Consider the following 20,752-nt stretch of genomic DNA (forward strand, 5'->3'; position numbering starts at 1 on the left):
GGGCAGTACTGACCAGTAGGAACAGAACATATGCCCAAGAAGTCAAGGCTTTTTATTCCCCAAACACATCATCACACACTTGGCCATAGACGGCAATGACTGCAAACTGGTTTGTGCATAGCTTTCAAATATCAAGCTCCTTTAAAACCCTGCAAAGCCCATGTAGAACCTTTTAAATCCTTTGGCCCAAACCACACCAAACACGTTTCAGAAACAGTCCCCTCTTTTTATTCATAATCATTATATGACTTCATTAATCCCAGCTTCTGATACTTTTATCTATGTGCATTCCTGCCAAATGACTTGAAAATTGGGTGGAAGATAAGAGTCCTCAGAGCTGCTCCTCAAAGTCAGACCTGTCAGCTTCTACCCTTTGAAGTCGGAACCCTGCAGTATAGCATTAATGCCCAGTTAGAAAAAAGCTAAAGCTTCAAAGCATCCTGGCTTCTAAATAGTGACAACAAAGAGAAAACTGTGTTTCTATTTTTGGTCCTAGTATTTCAGAGTAATGTTCATGTAAACCAAAGAGGTACAACTCTCAAAGTATGACTCCCAGGAGCTCAAACACAGCTGCAATCCAGGAAGGACCTGCTGCCACTAAAGCTCCATCGCATCCCCAGCTGCCCTCGCAGTGACCACAGGGCTCCCTCACCATGTGCTGGCTCAGCCCAGGAGAGCTGTGAGCAGCCCTAGGCTGTAGGTACACATCCGCATTTTCAGATGGTTTGTGCCATTCAAAAGAAAAGTCCTGAGTGTTTTCTATCCAGAGCCTGGTTACCAGCCTGACAGATGCCAATAGCACATCTGACAGCTTCTGCTGCAGAACTAGTCCTCATCTTTAGATCCCCAAGTGAAGTGATTAACTTGCTACTCTGATGGGTGCACAGTGTTTCCATCAAAGTCAGCTGTCCTTTTCTACCCTCATATGCCTCTGTCCATACCCAGCAGCATGGAGTAAAGCAAACAGCCCTGCCTCAGGAGACCAGATAAGGCATGAATGCTCTGAGATTGTCTACTTTGGCCCAAGGGCACCTTCCTCCCTGCACGTACAAACAGGGGTTGTTATGCAACCCAGATACTTTTACTTATTAAGATAATCTACAGAATCCCTGTGGCTCAGTCCTGGAGGAATGATCCCCTTATCACCCAGCAGAACCAGTGCCAGCAACAGCTACAATCTGCCAGATATCTGTAGGCTGCACCTGGGCTTATGTTGCCAGTGCATGAGCTACATTTTCAATGGCCAGCACCACCTTAATGCAAACAGTGGGCCATGTGCTGGATTCCTGGGTAGCCGGACCTGTGGGCAACCGCAAAGAGCACAGCAGTTGTGAGGGAGGCAGGCTAGCTCGCATGCAGGCTGGTCAGGGACGTGGCAACGGGGCCTTACCACTGTTCTCTACACTGGACAACTGAGCTGCTGGGTCGCTCCATGCATTGTGATCAGCTCCATGCACTGTGGGCAGCTCCACACATTGTGCTCAGCTCCTGCTGGACCTGAACAACCATATTTGAGACAAACCCCCAGACAAATATGCTATTTCCCCCTTAAAAGCAAACCCTGATCCTAGGCCAGCTACAGAAAGCATTGCTGCGGCAAAGAATACTATGGACAGCAGCAACACCAGCAGTAAGATGCTAATACCTTGTGGAGGTGGAGGAACTATCCCGTCTCAGGGTGTTGAGGTGAAACAAAGAAGGTGCAAGACAGACAGCAATGTTGGTTGGGGTCATCTGGTTTTCCTCAACAAAAGCAACCACATCTCGCAGGAAGAACAGGAGGATTTTCAAAGCTTCTCGGTTTTCCTTTGGAAGAAGAAGAATAGCAGCCTGGACAGCCTGAAACTGCTGATCCTTTGGCACGTCTGAAAAAAGAAAAAATTATGAAAATCACACTTGACTTGCAGAGGAATCATCTATCAACAGAGTCCTGAGCAGAGCATTGAAACTGTAGGTTCATCCATTTTCCTGTCACACTAGCTCACAACAGACAAGGCAAAGGCCATTATCACAATCACATCAAACAAGTACAGTTTTCTCCTATTGCCCATCAAGATGAACATTCATACCCAGAGATGCTGGTGCTTGACTTGCAATTTATCTTGAACACCATGCTAATGAACTTATCCTGAACCAGCTCTGGTTACAATCCAAATGAGGGCTTGTCTCTCCATAAAATACTACTCTGGAATGATACTTGAGAGCAGATACCTACTCTACTGTCATTTCCTTTCAGCTTCAGGCATGAAGAGGACAGATGCTCTCAGATAACTCAATTCAGAGAACAATGTTTTGCCAACAGATTTTGATCCACACTAAAACACAGTGAGACCGTGTGCCCAAACAAACAGCTCCTGCAGGAGAGTAGGCGTGCTGCATCCTGCACACACCACCCTAGCATGAAGATTTTACACCACTACAAAGAGTAGATCACTTCTCTTCCCCTTCAAGTAGTACATACACAGAACATATAAAACATGCTTCTTGGTGAAAGCAGCACATTTCCTATATCCAAAAGATGGTAATTTAATCTGAGCACCTGCTCAAATCACATGTGGCAGAAGATTGGTGAGTAGAATTCAGTCATTTACTGCCTCTACCCCAAAACAAGAGGCAGGAGGCAGACACTGGCCAGGTTACAATAAATGGAAGAAAATGGTTCCACACCCATTGGACATAGGAATTGGGGATCTCCTTATATAAAGGATTTGTGGATGCAAAAAGAAAACTTACTTCAAACAAATAAACTGTTTTCAGACAAAATTCTAAAAGCCTGACAGGTTAAATAATAAAACCCACCCAAACTTTCAGGGACCTACACCATACACAGGGCAGTAGCAGCAGCTCATTTATTCATGTCAGTAAGTGTCACATAAAACAGGCTGAAATCCAGCCCACTCAGAAATCTCCTATTTCGACTTTCAAAACCTTTTCTCAAAAGAAGAGGAAACTTGCCTATAGCAACATCATCATAAGTCTCTACAGCAAGTTCCTTCCCCAACCCAGCTGCTTTTTGAGAGTTAATTCCTTGAGGGTCAAGTACTGGAAATGGAACCTGTTTAAAACTATATGCAATAGCAGATTTCAACTTCACGTTTCCTTCTTTTTCAGGTTGAGTTTCAAGGATAGTAACAGTGAGAGCACAGGCAAAAAGCTGCTGGCATTTCCAGGCAAAGATGCTGTGTCACAGCAACTGTGATTGGGCACCTTCATAAAGAAATTTCATCAATATAACATGACTTCTTGCACAAGGAGCTGCTTCATACCATGAACAAGGGGACTAGATTCTCTCTTAATTTTGCATAAGGAAATGACCATTCAAAAAACACAGTTTGGAAGGGCTGCTGCAGCAACTCTTATTATGCTCATCCTTCAAAGAACATAAAAGACACAATATTAGGAAATAGCTGGCCCATAAGATGCAGATGTGAAACTTTTTAAGTCCAGAGCTGCAATGAACTCATCTTTTCAGAAACAACCTGCCTGTGTCCTCTGAGTATAAGAGGACAAGGCACTAGCCCTAAGTCTGGCCACCGCCTTGTACAGCTCAATATTAAGACATTCAAGGAATCAGAAAACTATAGCTTTTGTTACCCACATTGGTAGATGTGGAGGAAGGATTCACAGAGCCTGCTAGTAAATATAGGCTCGGGAAGGTCTCGGAAGTACTGCTTCACCATATCTGCCACATCAAACGCTGACTGCCCTTCATAACATACATTGTTTGGGTTGGTTTCATTCATTTCTCTTAAAGACAGAATCCTGGATTTAACACCGGATTTTCGGAACAGGCCAACCTGCGGGTAAAAGAAAATATCAAAGAGAGGAGTCATCAGGAATCAACTTTCTGACAAATAACCAATCCTTCACCTTCCTTATGATAGATATCTTTGACCCTATTGTAGTGGGATCTAACACCAAAATATTTTGTATCATTAGAAGCCGCACAGATATTCCTCCCAGGCTAACCAGGTCCGATGCCCACAGAACCAGCTGTCAAGACATACTGATTTTCACATTTGTTTGCTTGCTTTTTATTTAATGCAAAATGACTCTTTTGATTTTTAAAACCATTACAATTACCATCTGTCAGTTTGCTTGAGCAGGCTATGTTCACACATTAGAACTGCAAGATTATAATGCACCAATTGCATTTATCCAAAAGCAAATGTACATTGATGCCTATCCCGGAGCAAACAAACTCAGACTGTGAGATCCACAAGGTTCGGGTTTAACATCTGATACATCTAATACGTCTACCGGTTGGCAAAGAGCAATTGCCATTCTGAGAGAAATTATGATTCTATTTTTAATATGAATGTCAATCGAGTTTCAGACAAAACCCTAGATTTAGAAGTTTCTCACAAACTCTACCTTGACAAAGCTTCTGCTGAAATTTTCACTGTGTGCCACTGAGACAGTATTTACATCCATTGGCTTATTTGTATTAACTGATGAGATACCATGGTCTCAAAATGAAACACACTGCCTCCATAAGAAGCCAACTGCTCACACTCCAGTATGTGCCACCGAACTACATTGTAGCTTCACAGGATGCACACACACATTTTTGTGCTTCAGCATAATATCACACACCTATGCAATTGTAAAGCACAGGGGGGAAAATAAGCCCTTTCTTTAACTAATGTGTCTCATGTCACAGGGTCCCCCATTTCTGCAACTATGCTACAGGAACAGCAGCATATGCAACACACTTTCATTGCCACGTACACATCTCTACTTAGTGGATAAATACGGATTTGGATCCAGAAAAGATGTTAAAGGCACTGCTCTCATGTTTTATCTCTGCTTAGTGGTACATTTCAGCTGAAACAAGATTAATTATCACATTAGCTCTTGCACTATCAGCAACCACAGAACAAAGGGGAAAATGACATTGTGTGGTAGATTTACTTTCTAAGGGAGCAGAGACATGCTGCTCACCAGAAGACAGCTTGACTGCCTGCACCAAGAGAACCAACTGGAAGATTTCAGCAATGCAAGGAACAAAAATACAAGACAAGACTAAAGGTGTTCTCAGCAGGAAACAGTGCTGCTATTTCCTCACAGGCCACCTGCTCAGACCTACACCCTTTTGCCTATTCAGAGCCTTAGGAGGTAAGAAAGTCCCTCACAAAAGCTGGAAGCAGAGACTGGTTCCCTGGAGCAGATCCGTTTACGGAACAGAGCTGCTCTAGGCTGCCAAAAGTTCATACCTGGTCAAGAAAGTGGTTTCTTAAATAGTCCAGGGCTTGCAGTATGCCATTAGGCAGCGGGTGGCTTGTTCGCTGAACATTCAGAAGTAAAGGAACCCCAAACACATTTTTGTCCTTGTAGTCAGAGGCTTTTATTTTTTTAATGAATTTCGGTACAGTCCTGAAAACAAAAAACAGTGTATGCAATTTATTAGCTCTCTAGCACAGTTCTGCCTGCTGTTTTAGTTAAATGCATGGGAAAGGATGTAGTTACACTTGCCACAACCCCAAATTTTGCCACATACCTGTATACATGGCATCATAAGATAGAGAGAAAACCATTAAGAGCAATTCCAAGAATTACTTCCTCACTTCAAAACTGAAATCAGCTTTAATAAAGCATCCTCATGTGAAATACAATCCATCCCTTTAGGACACTGCAGGCTTTTTTCACTTCATTCTATATTCAAGCACTAGATCCCTATCACAAGACGCTAACCGGTATGTCCAAGTCCTCTGGGTGACTGACTTTGTCATGGCTTTAGTTCAAACAGGGACTTGGTGCTGAAAAGGATTCTCAGCCCAGTCAGCTCTCACCTCAGGTCCTGCCATCTCTGTGAAGGACCTCTAACAAAGCCCTGCAAATGGGCAGATTTAAAGAGAAACAATAACGTGCTTTAAAATCGGTAACAACATGACCACCAGCGAGGAGCGAAAGTGCAGTCCATAGCAGAGGAAATCCTGGAGCCATTGAAATAACCACAGAACTGCCAGCGATTTAACAGGATGAAATTCCTCACCTTGGACATGTGTAATCTAGATAGACAAGGAAATTCACCTGCCTACATATCAAATCCTGTCTTTCTAACACAGGTTGCTTTAATATTGGACAACTTACCAGTTCCAGCCCTGCCTACTGGAAGGGGAGTATCTGTCCATCAAAGCAGTGAGTTTCAACAAAGCCAGCTTTTGTGTCCGGGCTAGCTGGGCTGCTGACTGGCTGTCGGTCTGGATGGGAAGGCTTTCCAAGTTCACACTCTCTTCCACAGACCAGTGTTGCTTCCCATGCCTGTGGGATAAATATTGTTTAGGCTTACGACTATTTCACTGCCCTCATTAGTTTTCTGCCTGCATCTGTGGAACACCTAACACCTAAATGACCTGCAGTTCCCAAACACCATATGGTTAGTTGCATTTAAACAGGGTACTTATCATCCAGGAGGTGCTCTGGCAATACAAAATGTTTCAATAAGAAATACAGCAAGGCAGCGCTGAAGTCCCATTCCAAATGTCTAGAGTACTCATGCTGATTATGAGAGCCCTACTACAGAGGTCAGAGCAGATGCAGATACCGAGTGTCTACAGACCAGCAGTACCTGGTACCAGCAGCGCAGACCCTGCTACCCAGAACAGATTTACTTAAGAATCCTTTATTCCAGAAAAGCAGTTATGAGAGGAGAGAATCAATGGGGAAAGGTTCCCAAGGGACAGTCTAACAGGGAAACCCAAGGACAGCTAACCTGTTGGTCTTTTTAGAGTCTGTCATGTATGCCAGGCCTGCAGAACTCATCTCCTTGCCCAGTTCACAGCTGCTCTCTCCCTCAGTGGCTGGGAGGTCTGCTGTCTTATCTTCTGAGCCCTCCGTTTCAAGACAGATTTCTTTAGGTAAGGATGGATACAAAGAGGTCAAGTCACTGGCAAAGTCCAAATCCCCACCATCTGAGAACTTCTCTGTCCACTGATCAACCAACTTTTTGAGACCATTGACATCCTCTATAACATTGTTCAGTTCTGAAAAAACATCATCATCACCAACTTGTGCTGCCTCCAAATTATCAAGTTCGATATTGGGCATGTTGTCATACACACTTAGCCTGTTATTTGTGCTTGAAAGGGGACTCCTGGGGGCTTTGGCATCCTTGGAACTGCTTCTGCTCCGGCTCCTCCTGCACCCATGTAAATTCCCAGTTCTGCAGTTGACGGAAGAGTTGTCTACTGGCGACAGGGAGCTATTTGTAAGTGCTTTGGGGAAAGTGCCAGGTTTATGGCCTTGTGGTATTTGGAACACCTGGTTCATTTGTAACTTCATGTCATTTGTTAGGTTTTGCTGAGATAGCTCACTCCACAGCAAGAGCTTGCTAGAATCAGAGTCTTCTGCATACACCCCGCTTCCTTCACAGTGGCTTTGTGGTTTTTTAACAGGACTTGGAGCGCTCACTGTGCTGCTGTTTTCAGACTGGTTGCGGCTATTGCAGTTCTGGAGAGAAAAAGAAGAACTGTCCTTTGTTTGGATGCCAGAGAGGTCGGAAATATTTACGCAGTTCAGCATCTTCATTTTTTCTTCATTAAGCCCCTCCAGAAGAACAGGTTCACTTATTATGGGTTTTGCCTTTGACTGACCACTCCTTAAGTTGCAGCTCCTTAAGTGCAATTTCTCCATTTTCTTTAGAAGGCTCTTCCTCTTTTTATATGGTGACTTACCCAAAAGCTTCTCCTCACTGGTGATATTTAAAAATTCACTGGGGGGAGAACAACTAAAAGCAGAGTCCAGTGAAGCCACCTTAATTGAGGAACATCTTGAGGAACTCATGCTGGTTTCCACATCTTCAAAAAGTTTTGGGAAGCTAACAATGTCACTGTCACCACTGCTAGTACTGTGAATTGAGGACACATCATGTTTCTCGCCATAATCCAGAAAGAGAGTATCCTCCTCCTTGCCGATGTTTTTCAATATTGGACTGCCTGGGACTGATGCACTAGCACCTTCCTCTCCTGGGAAACCTTCTAGGCTCTCAATACGAGACCATCTCTGACTGCACCTCTCATAAGCCCATTTGTTACTTATTGCACAAGGTTCATCATCTTCAGAGTCATCACTCTTAGAAGGAAAAAAAAAAAAAAAAGTACAGTTCAAGGGCAAAGTTTGGCAACCTTTAAATTACCAAAACATGTAACAAAAAAGCAGACTTCAATTTTCTGCCTATCCAAAACCCCCAAGACCAACATACAGAAATGCAACTTAACACTTACTGAAGGTCTGCCCTGAGCCCTATTCTGTTAGTTGAAGAACACACTAACAAATTATTCCCAAGCATGCTGACAAATCTGATAAGTTTGCCACAGCTAAAGATGACAGATTTGATTTGAGGATGAAAAATTCTGTTTTGCAACAAATCCAAAGGTTTTGAAAGATAATTGAATTGTACTGAATTTACATGCCCTTTTCTAAAGCCAACCAAGTCAAATACTCTTCCATGCTTCTGTGACCAAAACTCAACCATTTTCAGGTAAAAAGGGTATTTGACTGTGGGACTATAGCAGCATCAATATCTGGTGCACCCTCTTGGGACACCTCGGTCTCACTGGCCGTTTGTCCCCATTCCAAGTAAGTGCCTGGCCAGTGAACTGTTAGAGAGATGGGAACGACCCGTCTCTTCTCTGAGGACCCTCTCTTGCCCCATTCTTCCCTGATGGCAGAGTGGAAGCTTCCAAAAAACCTAGACATTTTTCCAAAAGATGACATTATTTTCTTGCTAGTCCTGCAGTTAATCCATGGCACCTGTGGTAAGAGGCTTTACAATCCTGGTGTTAACCAGCCAAGATGTGGCTATAGCAACTGGTTTAGCTACGGTACTTTTTTGCAGGAGAGGACAAAGCCAGCACAGATAAAACCTATCCAGCTTTTATTGGCTGGACATTTGACATTGGCTGACACTATCTGGATTGCCCGTTTCAATTGCTTATCCTTCATTTAGTCACTAAGAATGAAATTTCACTTTCAGGCCTTAAATAAGGTGTGAAACTACTTAGGAAAGCAATAAAAGACATACTGAGGTGGGGCCTTGGTGCCACACTATTGGACAGTAATGTGCATCAAATTATTTCTAAAAACTGTTTCAAAACCCATCCCTAACCTACCTTATAAAGTTACAAAATGAACCTTACATAATTTCTATCTCCATCCCTATGTTTTTCAGTGGAAAATGCAAATGGAAGAGCTTTGCAGGATGGAAGAGAATAGAAAGAAAAGTTAATAAATTGCTAATCCTTTATATACCTATTAAAAACAGATTTTTGAAATAATAGCTAAACACATTTTTAATGAGAAAATTAATAATATTTCACAAACAAACATACCCGTTTCCTCTGATGGCTTATTTCTATTTTCATTGATGCACACTTGTTCAATGTGTTCAACCGTCTAGGGTATAAGAAAAAAGATGTTTTAAATTTAAACTGTTTAATTTCTTGAAAATAAACATGCACCAAAGTAGTTGCAAACTTCTACCATGAAGCCTTCATTATTGATGTCAAAGACTGACATTCTGTTAGAGGTTCTCCATACCTTTTGCCAAAACCAGCACCAACTAACAACCCCATGATGTTCACAGTTCCAGTTCTGCCATCTTAAAATTAGAGAAGAGGACCATAATTAATCAGTTAATTAAAAATCATATAATGAGCTTTAATGATTGTGAAAATTTGTATATTGATAACTCTTAATTTTGAAAATGAGAAAGTCTGAGTGGGCTTCTTAAAAAAAATTTAAAAATGAAGACATTAATCTGTATCCTTGGAAGGACTTTATTATCTATCATTCTAATCAAAACTTGTGGAACCAATAAGGCCCCAGACTAGACAGTCACTGCTTAACTGTCAAACAAATATGTGGCATTAACAGGGAGGCACACCGATAGCCTTTCAGGAACACTCAGGACAGAAGTCATATCAAGAATCAGAATATATCCAAAGTTCTCTCTATCTGCTGTGCATTAGAGATGTATACACAAACAGCTTCTGTTGGTGCTCCTGTTACAAGCAGAATTTGAATTCAGGTGACATAACAATACAGAAAAAGACCAAACCACTTTGCCAGAAGAGGAAATTTTCAGTCCTTTAAGAGTTAGAAATTCTTATTGCATCCCTTGGCTTGGGCAAGTGGTGTGGCATGGACAGCCTGGAGTTCACTTCACCTGCTACACAATCTCATAATGAGAAAGCTTCAATAACTGCAGTAAGTAGTAAAGTAGAATGCCTCCTCACTATCCTGGCACTCTTACACAGGGAAATTCCAAAGAGCAGTGAGTTTGACTTTGCACTGATGATGCAATTTCACTTGTGTGCTATGAACAGCTCTGGCAAAACAGTAATTTCAAATCAATACCTTTGCTTCTCACTCAAAACAATAACCAGGGAAACAAAGCAATAAACATATCCCTTGTGCAGATAATTTTTGCTGTTCACCTCCTGGAACAGCTCTGGGGAAGCTCACTAGTCAGAGGAAATCCCTGAGCTCTGTAATACGCGATTCTAAAGAGCAAACTGTCATGCTATGATATGCTTGCAGGGAACTGATTATTCTCTCAGCCTGCAGACATTTCACATTACAGAAAAGACGGATTTGATGCTTAGTATAATGTCACTGAGACCTTGGCTGATGAAGACAGGCAGGGACATGCTTACTCTGCTTTTGAACAACCAACTTCAGTGGTACTGAAGTATGTGCTTAAGAGATTTCCTTCAGTCGCAGCATTAGTGACTTTGTAAGTCTCTGACAAAAACTAAGGCGTGAAAAGATGAATGACAAATAACCACAAAGACTGGAGGCTCTATATTAAAGGTGATTCATAATTAATGTTTACCTGAATAATGACTCAATTGCATCTCCATCTAAAAATTCATGATCCTTCCTCACAGTTTTTACATCAATAGGAAACTGCATATCTGTAAACAAAGAAGCTGAACCTGAGATCTGGGTTATAATTGCAAAGACTTTGGATTTTCCAACATCTTTATCATAGGTGAAATAAATCTAAATCTATTTCTATAACTATATATTCACACAAACGTCATTGAAGTATATGAGGACAACCTCCTTAGAGCAAGTGGGAGAACATGTGTAGGTACCTACTTGCTGTTACCACTTACAGGTAGACAAGCGTTTGTTGCATTTCCAGGAGCTTGCAGTGACAAAGTACTATAGCCAAGAAATACCAAATTAAATTTTTGCTTTGGTTAGGTTCTCTGCGCCTTCTGCCTTCAAGTACAGTATAAAAGTAGGAGATTTTTACATGAGCTTTTGCTGATGGTACAGTAGAATGCAGCACATGACATACACTCTTTGAGGTGTAGTGAGCCTGACAAACCATGCTGTTTGACACTGATCAACACACCAGCCGAAGAGTTCCATGTTTCAGCTCCCGAGATTTACCCTTGCAGAAAAGGGAACCAGCAAAATCCATCACTATTTCTTTCCTTGGCTTACTTTTTAAGCATACTTTTCCTAGTCAAGTCAGGACACTGCATAAACAACAAAGTAATGAAAAGGATTCATTTTCCAGAAGCATGACAACGCACGTTTCCAGCAAGCTGTAAGGCTGACAGTATATACAACAAAATCTGCTGTAGTCAAATAGGAAGCATTTCCATAAGCTACCATGTTTCATAGTATACAGCTTTCAAATTTGGCTCTGTTGCTTGACTTTCAATTTTTAATTTTGCAATGAACAGGGGTGGTAGGAATGAGAACAGGCAGAAGTTACTGTTCTTTTAACTGTACTTCTTCAATAAAAAAAAAATATTTTTAAAAATAGGCTAGGTTTATTTTACATTCAATACCTGTAACAATGAACATACTTTAAAGAACAGTTTTAAGGTATAAGCACAAGTGTCTGAAAATTACACAAGTTTCAAGAAAGCCGTATCTCCCCCACAAGTCACAAGCATTCCTTCTAGCTTTAACAACATGAAAATGTGCTGAAATTGCATTGTTTGACTGGCTGGCTGCCTCCGAGCATCTGTTTTAAAAACTTACAATTGCAAGATGTTTTTTCCAACATTCTTTTTCAAAACACCAATAAAACAACCCCGCTCAAGACCACAGGCTGGAGAGCCTTGGACAAATTTAGGTTGCAACCAGTGAGTCAGAAAAAAGCCCCAGCACTCAAGGAAAAGAGCCTGAGAAAATCATAAGCAGCTAAAAATGACAAAAGCAGAAATTTGGCTGAGTTACAGGCTAACAGTAACCAGGAAAGATTTGATTCTTCATAGAATTCTACGGAGGCCATGCTAACCTAATTAAGATGTTCCTTCTGCAAGAACACACAGAGGTTTGGATGAAGATATTACAGAACTTGGCAGTGCCTCTATCAAAAGTATCAGGTTCTGAAACATTGCTTATGTAAACAATTTACTCTAATACAGCTGCTTGACAAGACACTGGGATCATACCTTCAAATAGCTGAGCATACTGGGGGAAACCGGCAGCTCTCAGCCAGTCGCAGGCTTCTCTGGCTTCAATTTCTGCAATGAGAACATAAAATTGTACACTTTCAGCGTTCACAACAGCTGCTGCTTTCACAGTAAGAGCAAGCTGATTTTATCTGGTGGATTCTCAGAGGATCTTGTATATGAATATTTTGTTAGTATAGTACTAAAAAGACAGACATTCTTGTATCCAATGCACTTATACATACATAGCTCTGAAGTAGTCATTCCAACATAGGATAGATAGCAAACATACGAGAGTCTAGATATGAACACATACTTGAGATGTCATACTTTGGTGTCCATCAACTACCCCTGAGATCTGGACAGTGAAGCATCTGTTATATGTCGAAATGAGTCACCAGAGAAGAGTCTACGATACAGATGTCTATGCCCTCGCACAGCAAAGCCCATTCATGCGTTCCAGTTCTGAGAGATGGTGATAAGACACAAACAGATCCTATAAATAAACTTAAAATGCTATCACAACATTAGTAACACTGGACACAGCCTAAGCATTCCCAGAACAAGAGTTCTCAGGAGTACCTGTTGCTAGGGTCTATCAATATTTATTTCCTTGCCAACTACACTGCAACTTGGCAGTCACTTCAGCACAGCAGATGTCAAGAATTAACTGCTCATTTTGTGACAACTCATAAAGCCCTATGGCCAGTACTGTAACATTCCCACAGGAGCAGAATATAACCACACAGAATCACAGGACACTCACCAGATTCCTCAAAAACATAAACATGTTTAGCATAAGGACGTGCCAGCAGGGTCTAAACTCTGCAAATACTAGAAATTACTGGGTCTACTGAAGAGGAGATGATTCCCATACTACAGTTTTTGAATGCCTGTGTGTACTCCAGAACACATAACAGACAACAACCAAAAGGCAGACTCCTTTGAAATAAGCATTTTAAAACTACTTTAAAATCAAGCATGCTCAGTAGAGAAAAATGTTTTCAAAGCACCTTAAAATGTAACATGCTAGGCTAGAGAAACAGACCTGCTTCTTAAAACTATTTTATTTGCACGTACACTCAAAGATTAGGATTCCAAGGCACTTCACATACATACCTATTCAAATTCACTGCTTGCTTTGCTCTAACCTCTCAGTTGTAAATCATCAGTGCAACAGACTGAAGAAACAACAGACCTTACAGAACTGCCATGATTTTATTATTCTACTTCTAAACTTTAAATTATTTCCATTATCACTTGATTAATTTGGACAATGCCATCCATAACAAAAGCTTTCCTACACAAAACTCCATGGCTTTTTCCATCTGAGAATAAAGCGATACCACAGGATAATAAGGATATTTCTACATAAAACAGATGCATGACTTCTCCTTTTTTTCCCCTCCAAACTGCAGAACAGAAACTAATTTCTTCCACAATAGCCTATATACACTATGCCTACATTTATTACTATACTTTGTGCCATAATTTATCATAATCTTTATCATAACACAGCATTTACTTAATACCAAGACAGGGGACTGGCAACACGGAAGCATTGCACTCACAGAGCAAAACAGGAAAGAAAACAAGTCTGCAGAAAAGAGCCAGGAGGTTGACCAGTCTAACACTAAAGGTCTTCACAAAGACAAAGTGGTTTTCACTTAGAAAACCCCAGCAGACTCACTCAACCAGCTCAGCTGGGAGAAACTATACCTGTCCTCGTTCCAGACCTCACTTTAAACTAGTCAACTTGAGCCTGTGCACAGCTTTCCTGAGCTCGGACAGCAGAGCAGCAGAGTGACTGGGTAGGGGCTGAAGCTTCCCCACTTCCCAACATGTGAAAAGTACACCTCTATTTTGTGAGTGAACCAAGCTGTGAATAGTGAATAGGCTAGAAAATATTTTGCAGCTAGTTATGACATTTTCAAAGATTATTACCGAAAATACAATGGCATTCTCATTCTCTTCCATAGGACAAGGACACAGGGAGTTGGGGCAATTTTCTTTGCTAATATAAACCTTCAGGCCTTTTACCATACCTCTGCACAGTCACATATTCCAATGTCCCTGCTGTGTCAGGAGGCAACACGTGAAGTACTGGTAACTTCCTGGTCTGCATGTCTACAATTATTTGCCAATAGATTTGCTGAAATTATTTAATTGCTTAAGTAACTACCTAAAGGGGCCTACTGATACCTCTATATTTCAGGGATGTCTGTGCTGCCTCCTCTCAACACTACTGGAAATTGAAATCATAAAGGGATAATGGATGCCTAGGAATTTCACTCTGATGAAAGGAAATTCCCTGACCAGCCTGCATTAGTATGATAATGATCAATATAAGAGGAGGAAATAAAAAGGAAATAAGAAATAATTGCTCAAAAGGAAATAAGTGCTCTCAGTAGGGCTGCACTCAGTACTGACGTGCAAGACTGCTTTACTTTTATGGCCTGTGCAGCATGAAGGACAAGTGAAAATGCATTGGATAGTCATGGCAGAATACAGATGAGGCACCACAGCAGTGCTCTGTCAGGGACCCTGCAGAGTTGTAGAGCTCTGAATAACAGATGAAAAAGAAGAGCAATAATCATGAGTAGCATTAACGGCTAATACTAACACACCCACCTTGGGCAGCAGCTGTTATAACGTGCAGCAGACACTTACGAATCCTGCCCTAACAGAGGTGCTAAGTAACGATCAGGGTCCTAGCAACTTGCATGATGCTTTAAGGCATGCATTTAAAAGTGGCCAAAGTTCAGTTTCCTATGTAAGATTCCTTCAGAGAAAGCAGAGACAATATTCTTGAAGACTCTTTGGGGCTAGTGAAATGACCCTCGCACTATTTTTTTGGCAAGACAAATGGCATAGATGAGCCACTTGTGCAGAAGACCCATCCCTAGCTTCTGATTCTAGCTTGGCTTTGCAGCCTATCTACTCCACCTTGCCATGCAATGATGACATGCACCTTCCCAGCCAGCCTCACCAATGGGTTAGAATTTGCTTTCCCATTTCTGTAGTCGCACAGTCACTACAAAGAAGTCTTCCAGGTTTACTGGCCAACTTTTAAAACAGATATACTCATAAACACAAGCTGATAGCAATTGCTTAGTTCTTCTTGACATTAGAATAACTGCTCAGACGCTTGCTGGAAAAAAGTTAGCTCTTCCTGAATAGAAACTGGAAATGGGGGAGCTTGCAGAAAGCCAGCACAGAGCAGCACCTCCAAATACTATTGCAATTGCAACACATCTGCTAGGGAGCTAGTTGCCATACAAAAGGATAACAATTTTTTAATAGATCTTTTGGGCGTTACCTGCATGACTGAAATAGCAGAGCAATTTAAACATGTCACCCACCTCCTTCTCGTGAACTGATTTCATATTTTAATTAGGCAGATAAAAAAAATCATTTCTTGCAAAGCTTAATATTCTACCTTAGGTTAGAGGCTGCCAGCAAAATTTCCACGGCAAGCCAGCTGTTTCCCCATGGGCTACGGGTGATAGGTTACTACCAGATGTTTATGAGAAGTAATACGCAAGCACATGAATTGTGCCGTCCTTTGGCTGTACTGTGTTACACAGGTCTGTTCTGAAGACAATTCAGTCTAGTCCCACTGAAAACAGCATCGGAAACAATGGCTGTGCCACAGCCTGCCCATCCCAAGGGCCCTCATCACACCTTGCGCTCATGCCTGCTTCCTCTTTTTCTCTGCCATGGTGCCACCCTGTGCTTCACTGCCTCCTTCCCTCCAGAGCCCCAGTACCTACGCGAGCTTGGCTGACACCTCCTCTCCTTCACCCACTTGGGCTTAAGCCCTGAAAAAATGCATTCCCGCATCTGAGCACTAGCCTGATTGCAGATCGGAGAGCAAACCCAGGCTCATCAGGTACTTTGAAACCAGGTGCCACAACGTGTATTAAATCCCTATCAGAATGAGTACCAGTGCTAAGAGGAATAAGGAATTGCAATAAGGAAAAAGCATCCATGCTGAGATTTAGGCTTTCTCTCCGAGATGTTTTCATCACAAGCAGCAGCACCTTCCTATCAAGGGAGAGGCTGTATGTGAAACAAGCCAGTCAGTCTTACTACATGACCACAAACTTGAGCTAAAGAAGAGTGTCAAATTGTATCACAATTTTTTAAAAAAACTTGCTCTACACAAAATGGGAGAATACAAATTGCTGTTTGAAAGCACAAGTACAGTGAACCTTCTTCTCAGGATGCAACATGACTTTTCAGCTGCACAGATCCACTGCCAAAGCAGGAGTCCTGTTTCTTTCCTCTAACCGCATGTTCCTCCCCATCCTCACAGACACGGCTGAGCCTGTGTGAGCAGGCCTGGCAGCGCGACTGGCAGGAAACGATTCACTTCTTTTGGCAAGATCAGATTTGTGATGCTTTAGCTCTCTGAATTGGCTGCCACACGTTCCGATGAGCACCAGTAAGGAGACAAGGGTAGTGGTGGGCACATGGAGGGAAAAGCATGGAAATGCACAGTTGCCAGCAGCCCTTAGGGCAGCTCAGCCCACTATGAAACCTTAGTCTACATGCATCATTTTTCACAGGGGTGTCTCAACGCAGCCGTCTTATTTCAAAGTAATTTTTTTGCATATTTTTAAAAACCATGTTAGATACATTACTTTTACTTCTATCTTCATCGAAAACAGTTTTCCAGTTTTGACAGGTGACAGTCATATGGTGATCAGGTCTTAATTAATTAAAATGATTTGTGTTTTAAATCTGACTTCCAAAACCATGCCAGCGAGCAGTTTGAGAGGTTTTCTTGCTGTTTGCCACACTCCTAAATTAGTTACTCGAGGACTGTACTTGTCCACTCTTGTGTAATACGCAAGTGCAGTGCTTGCTTACAGGAACAGATTTTCTCAATGTGCCCAGCTACAAGGCACTCACACAGCCTCTCCCGCCCATGCCATGGCGAGTACAGACAAGAGAATGGAAAAGAGGGGAGAACCGACTTGACTTTGACTACATATTACACCAGTCTAGAAGGAAACAGAAATAAATTCAAAGAATTTTGTTCTTTCCCAATTGCTGTCATTATATAGGAAGATTTTTCTCTTTTTCCCCACGTGGCAGTAGTCCTCCTACAACAGCAACAGAGCCCCCACCTTGAAACCTGCTTGATTAGGCATGGCACAGCCAGCTGTTCCAGCACAGTGAGATGCTGCTGCCTCCTCTCGTCACTGACGACCCCGAACTATCGTCCCCCTCAGCCTCCTCCAGAACTGCAGTCAACAAGCACCAGGCATGCTTAGCAGCTGCATGTCAAACTCTGCAATGCATTTTTCCTCAGCTGTGAGCTGGCAGGTCCTTTATGCAGTGACTTAGATCCTATGATTACTGGTTTGTGCTGGCAGTGATGGAAGTGATGAAGCTTTTTCAGGGTCCATTCGAAGGCAAAATTATCAGTTTCCCATTGCATCTTTCTGGTCTGTGCATCTTCCTGGGGTTATAAAAATTTGTATTGCTTCCCTATGACTTACAGCTGCTAGTAAGGTATTTCATTTTACACACACTCTGTGAAAAATGCATTTGCTGCACTAAAACTATGATTTCCTGAGGATGTTCAGAACTGCATTATACCTGTGACAGGATTTTCAAGAACTATTTTTTCTTATCGCCTCTTACTTAAAGAGAGAGTCTGGCCATGTTGTCCACTCAGTGTCAAAGGCTCGAAAGCAATGCTTTCAAAGCAGGCTTTTTGCACTGACCAGGATAAGCACTCAGGGAACTGTAAAACTGTCAAACTCTCCAAAAGCTGAGATGGATCATAAATAAGTGGAAATGTTTATTCTGATGTCCCTTGTGCAATGCAAAATAGCAAAGCCTAATGTTACTTTATCAACCCATCCGAGGAAGAGGAAAAAAAAAAAAACGATTAATGCTTGGAATTTTGCCAGGATAATTTAGGCTCCATGCAGATAGTGAATATAAATGTCTGGAAAATGAAAAGGCCAAGATATTTGTCCTTTCGTTCCTACTTTACTATCATGCTGGTGTTTGGAACTGCAGCCAATTCTTCAGTTATCACAGCTGGGAACTGTAATGTATCCCAGTACTTTGTGGCAACCTTAATTGCATCTTTATCCAGCTCCTTGGCATTAGCTTCCCGAGCTAATTACCAGGACTCCCAAGCTGACATTAGGATCTTTACTCAGGTCCTTGTCATTAGCCTCCCACGTCAGTTACTGGGACCTAGACAAGTTTAAGGGCATTTTCGTTGCAGACCGCATTAACTAGCTTGACAGTACTGGCTGATCTTTTAATTGTTCCTACGTAAGTTAGAGAGGGTAGTATCTGCTCTACGACACTTTTAAAGGGCTCAGGGGAATTTGGTATTTAACTCCCATGGACTTGAGGAGAAATGCGAACATAACTCTCTAATTTCCAAACCCACACCTGAAAACTGTTATCCAAGTTGAGTGGGGCAAGAGACAAGGGATTTATTTCCATGCGATCTAACCCCAGATACGTTGCTTCTCCGTGCTTTGCTCCTGCTGGCTGTAGAGCAGGAAGAGATACGACATTTCTCTGACACACAAGCTCCGTATGGCTGTTGGTTTTACAGGACCCTTGTATGTGATTGAAAAATATTTGATGCAAAATTCCTAGGAGGCACTGTAACAGAAAGGGCACTGCTTGCTTCCAGCACAGCCAGTATCAATAAACCTATAGCACAGAAGCAACAAAACACAAAACAAGTGTACTGTCTGTGTAGCACTAAGCTTCCCTCAGTTCTGCAAAATGCCAGTAACACCACTGTGTGTGATGCATGTTAGGAATTATTTGACCCAACAGAGGCTGGCCAGTAAGTGATTGTATTTAAAAGAATGCTAGTTTATCAGGCTGGCTGTGGGTATGCTGTGCCAAGCCTGATTACAGCTGCTGAGCCCTGGTCAACAGACAATCTTTTACAAACCCTGACGAAGCTTGCTGATACTCAAAGGTACACAAAGTCTGAAAAATCTACTAAGCATTACCTAAACGCATCCAACTATGAAGCAAAAGCAACAGCTAGTAGAAGAGCATAATCTGAAGCATAGACAGCCCAGGGACTATCATCATACTAATAAAGCAGCAATATCAAAGAGGAAGGGAAGGTCTCTGCAGCACCCACCTGAGCTCTCACCCAAGGATGTCATCTGCTACAGCCCGCTGGCTGAGCCCGCAGTTGCCGGCCTCCCCGCCCAGGGATGGGGCCCAGCCTGCACTGGTCTGACCCTCGCGTCCCAAAGAACAGCTGCCCTCCTCACGGCCCAGCTCTGCCCCTCCTCACACCCTGCCCCTCCTCACAGCCCAGCCCCGCCTCACCTCACAGCCCAGCCCCTACTCACAGCCTTCTCCCTCTTCACAACCCTGCCCTTCCTCACAGCCCTCTCCCTCCTCACCTCACCGCCCTGCCCCTCCCCACGGCCCGGCCCGGCCCGGCCCTGCCTGACTCGGAGGAGCTGCCCCGGCCCCTGCCCTCCCCAGCGGTCGCAGCTCCACAGCCCAGGAGCCACTGAAGGCCAAGCCAGGCTTCAGGGCCAAGTTCCATGTTTTAACGTTTTGCCAATACCGTTTTGATGGTTTACTGACATTTTTACAGAACTAGCTGCTGCTCCAGGTCCTTCCTTCCTGACAAGCACCTGGCACAGGTGGTGTCTGGCCCGCACGCAGGGCGAAGGCCGACAGGCACCAGCACGGCCGCTGCGCCCTCGGCTGCACCAGGAGAGCTGGGGCTGTGTGCCCTGCGTCCCACCCCAGCTCCCTGCCGGCCCAGCCGTGCGGCCGTTGTGTCGCAGCGTGGTCCCCTGCCACAACAGTTTTCATGGACCAGATGGAACCTTTACTTTTGATTTTGCTTATATGGACTCAGTCTAGACCAAAAAATAGTTTGTGGTCTGAAAAATTCATACGCAGTTGAGCAATGAATCTGTGTGCTGAAAACATCAGCGCGCTTTGTGACCTTCGCAACCAACTCCATTCCTTCACGCTTGCAGCAGTTCATTGCCCCATGATTTTATTTTCTGCTTTTAATGATGCTGTTTCACCGGCCTATGCTAATATAGCCCCCTCCCTCCAAGCTCTAAATGGTCTATTTTGTCACATTAAATTTATTAAAATAAAAAAAAAATTGAGCTGATTTTTAAGCCAAGATGAGCAATACAAAATTGTTGATTTGTAATAAAAATACACGATCAGCCTTTACAACCTGAACAACCATTGTACAGGGTTATTCGACAAGGTTCAGAGTGTCATGTAGGCTGGCCTCAGAAAAACCTATTAAAAGCATTAATACATTTAACATTATTTCCCTG

General features: G+C 42.7%; 1 protein-coding gene across 2 annotated transcripts in view; it reads right to left on the bottom strand.

Annotated features, from left to right (window-relative positions):
- LOC119152288 (rho GTPase-activating protein 7-like) overlaps window positions 1-19,657 on the bottom strand; it is a 23,252-nt gene extending 3,595 nt beyond the window's left edge. Inside the window, exons 1-9 of one of the 2 annotated variants that reach the window (XM_037397376.1) lie at window positions 19,570-19,657; window positions 12,426-12,497; window positions 10,838-10,919; window positions 9,333-9,396; window positions 6,716-8,073; window positions 6,094-6,264; window positions 5,217-5,376; window positions 3,599-3,797; window positions 1,646-1,865 (exon numbers count right to left, since the gene is read on the bottom strand). In XM_037397376.1, the coding sequence (XP_037253273.1) occupies window positions 1,646-1,865; window positions 3,599-3,797; window positions 5,217-5,376; window positions 6,094-6,264; window positions 6,716-8,073; window positions 9,333-9,396; window positions 10,838-10,919; window positions 12,426-12,497; window positions 19,570-19,594 (2,351 nt within the window). In that variant the 5' untranslated portion in view covers window positions 19,595-19,657. Of the gene's footprint in view, window positions 1-1,645; window positions 1,866-3,598; window positions 3,798-5,216; window positions 5,377-6,093; window positions 6,265-6,715; window positions 8,074-9,332; window positions 9,397-9,540; window positions 9,602-10,837; window positions 10,920-12,425; window positions 12,498-19,569 lie in introns of those variants that run through there. The other variant, XM_037397377.1, reaches the window with a different exon arrangement.
- Window positions 19,658-20,752: the final 1,095 nt, after the last annotated feature.

This window comes from Falco rusticolus, chromosome 8, assembly GCF_015220075.1.
Source record: "Falco rusticolus isolate bFalRus1 chromosome 8, bFalRus1.pri, whole genome shotgun sequence".
NCBI classification, from domain to species: Eukaryota; Metazoa; Chordata; class Aves; order Falconiformes; family Falconidae; genus Falco; species Falco rusticolus.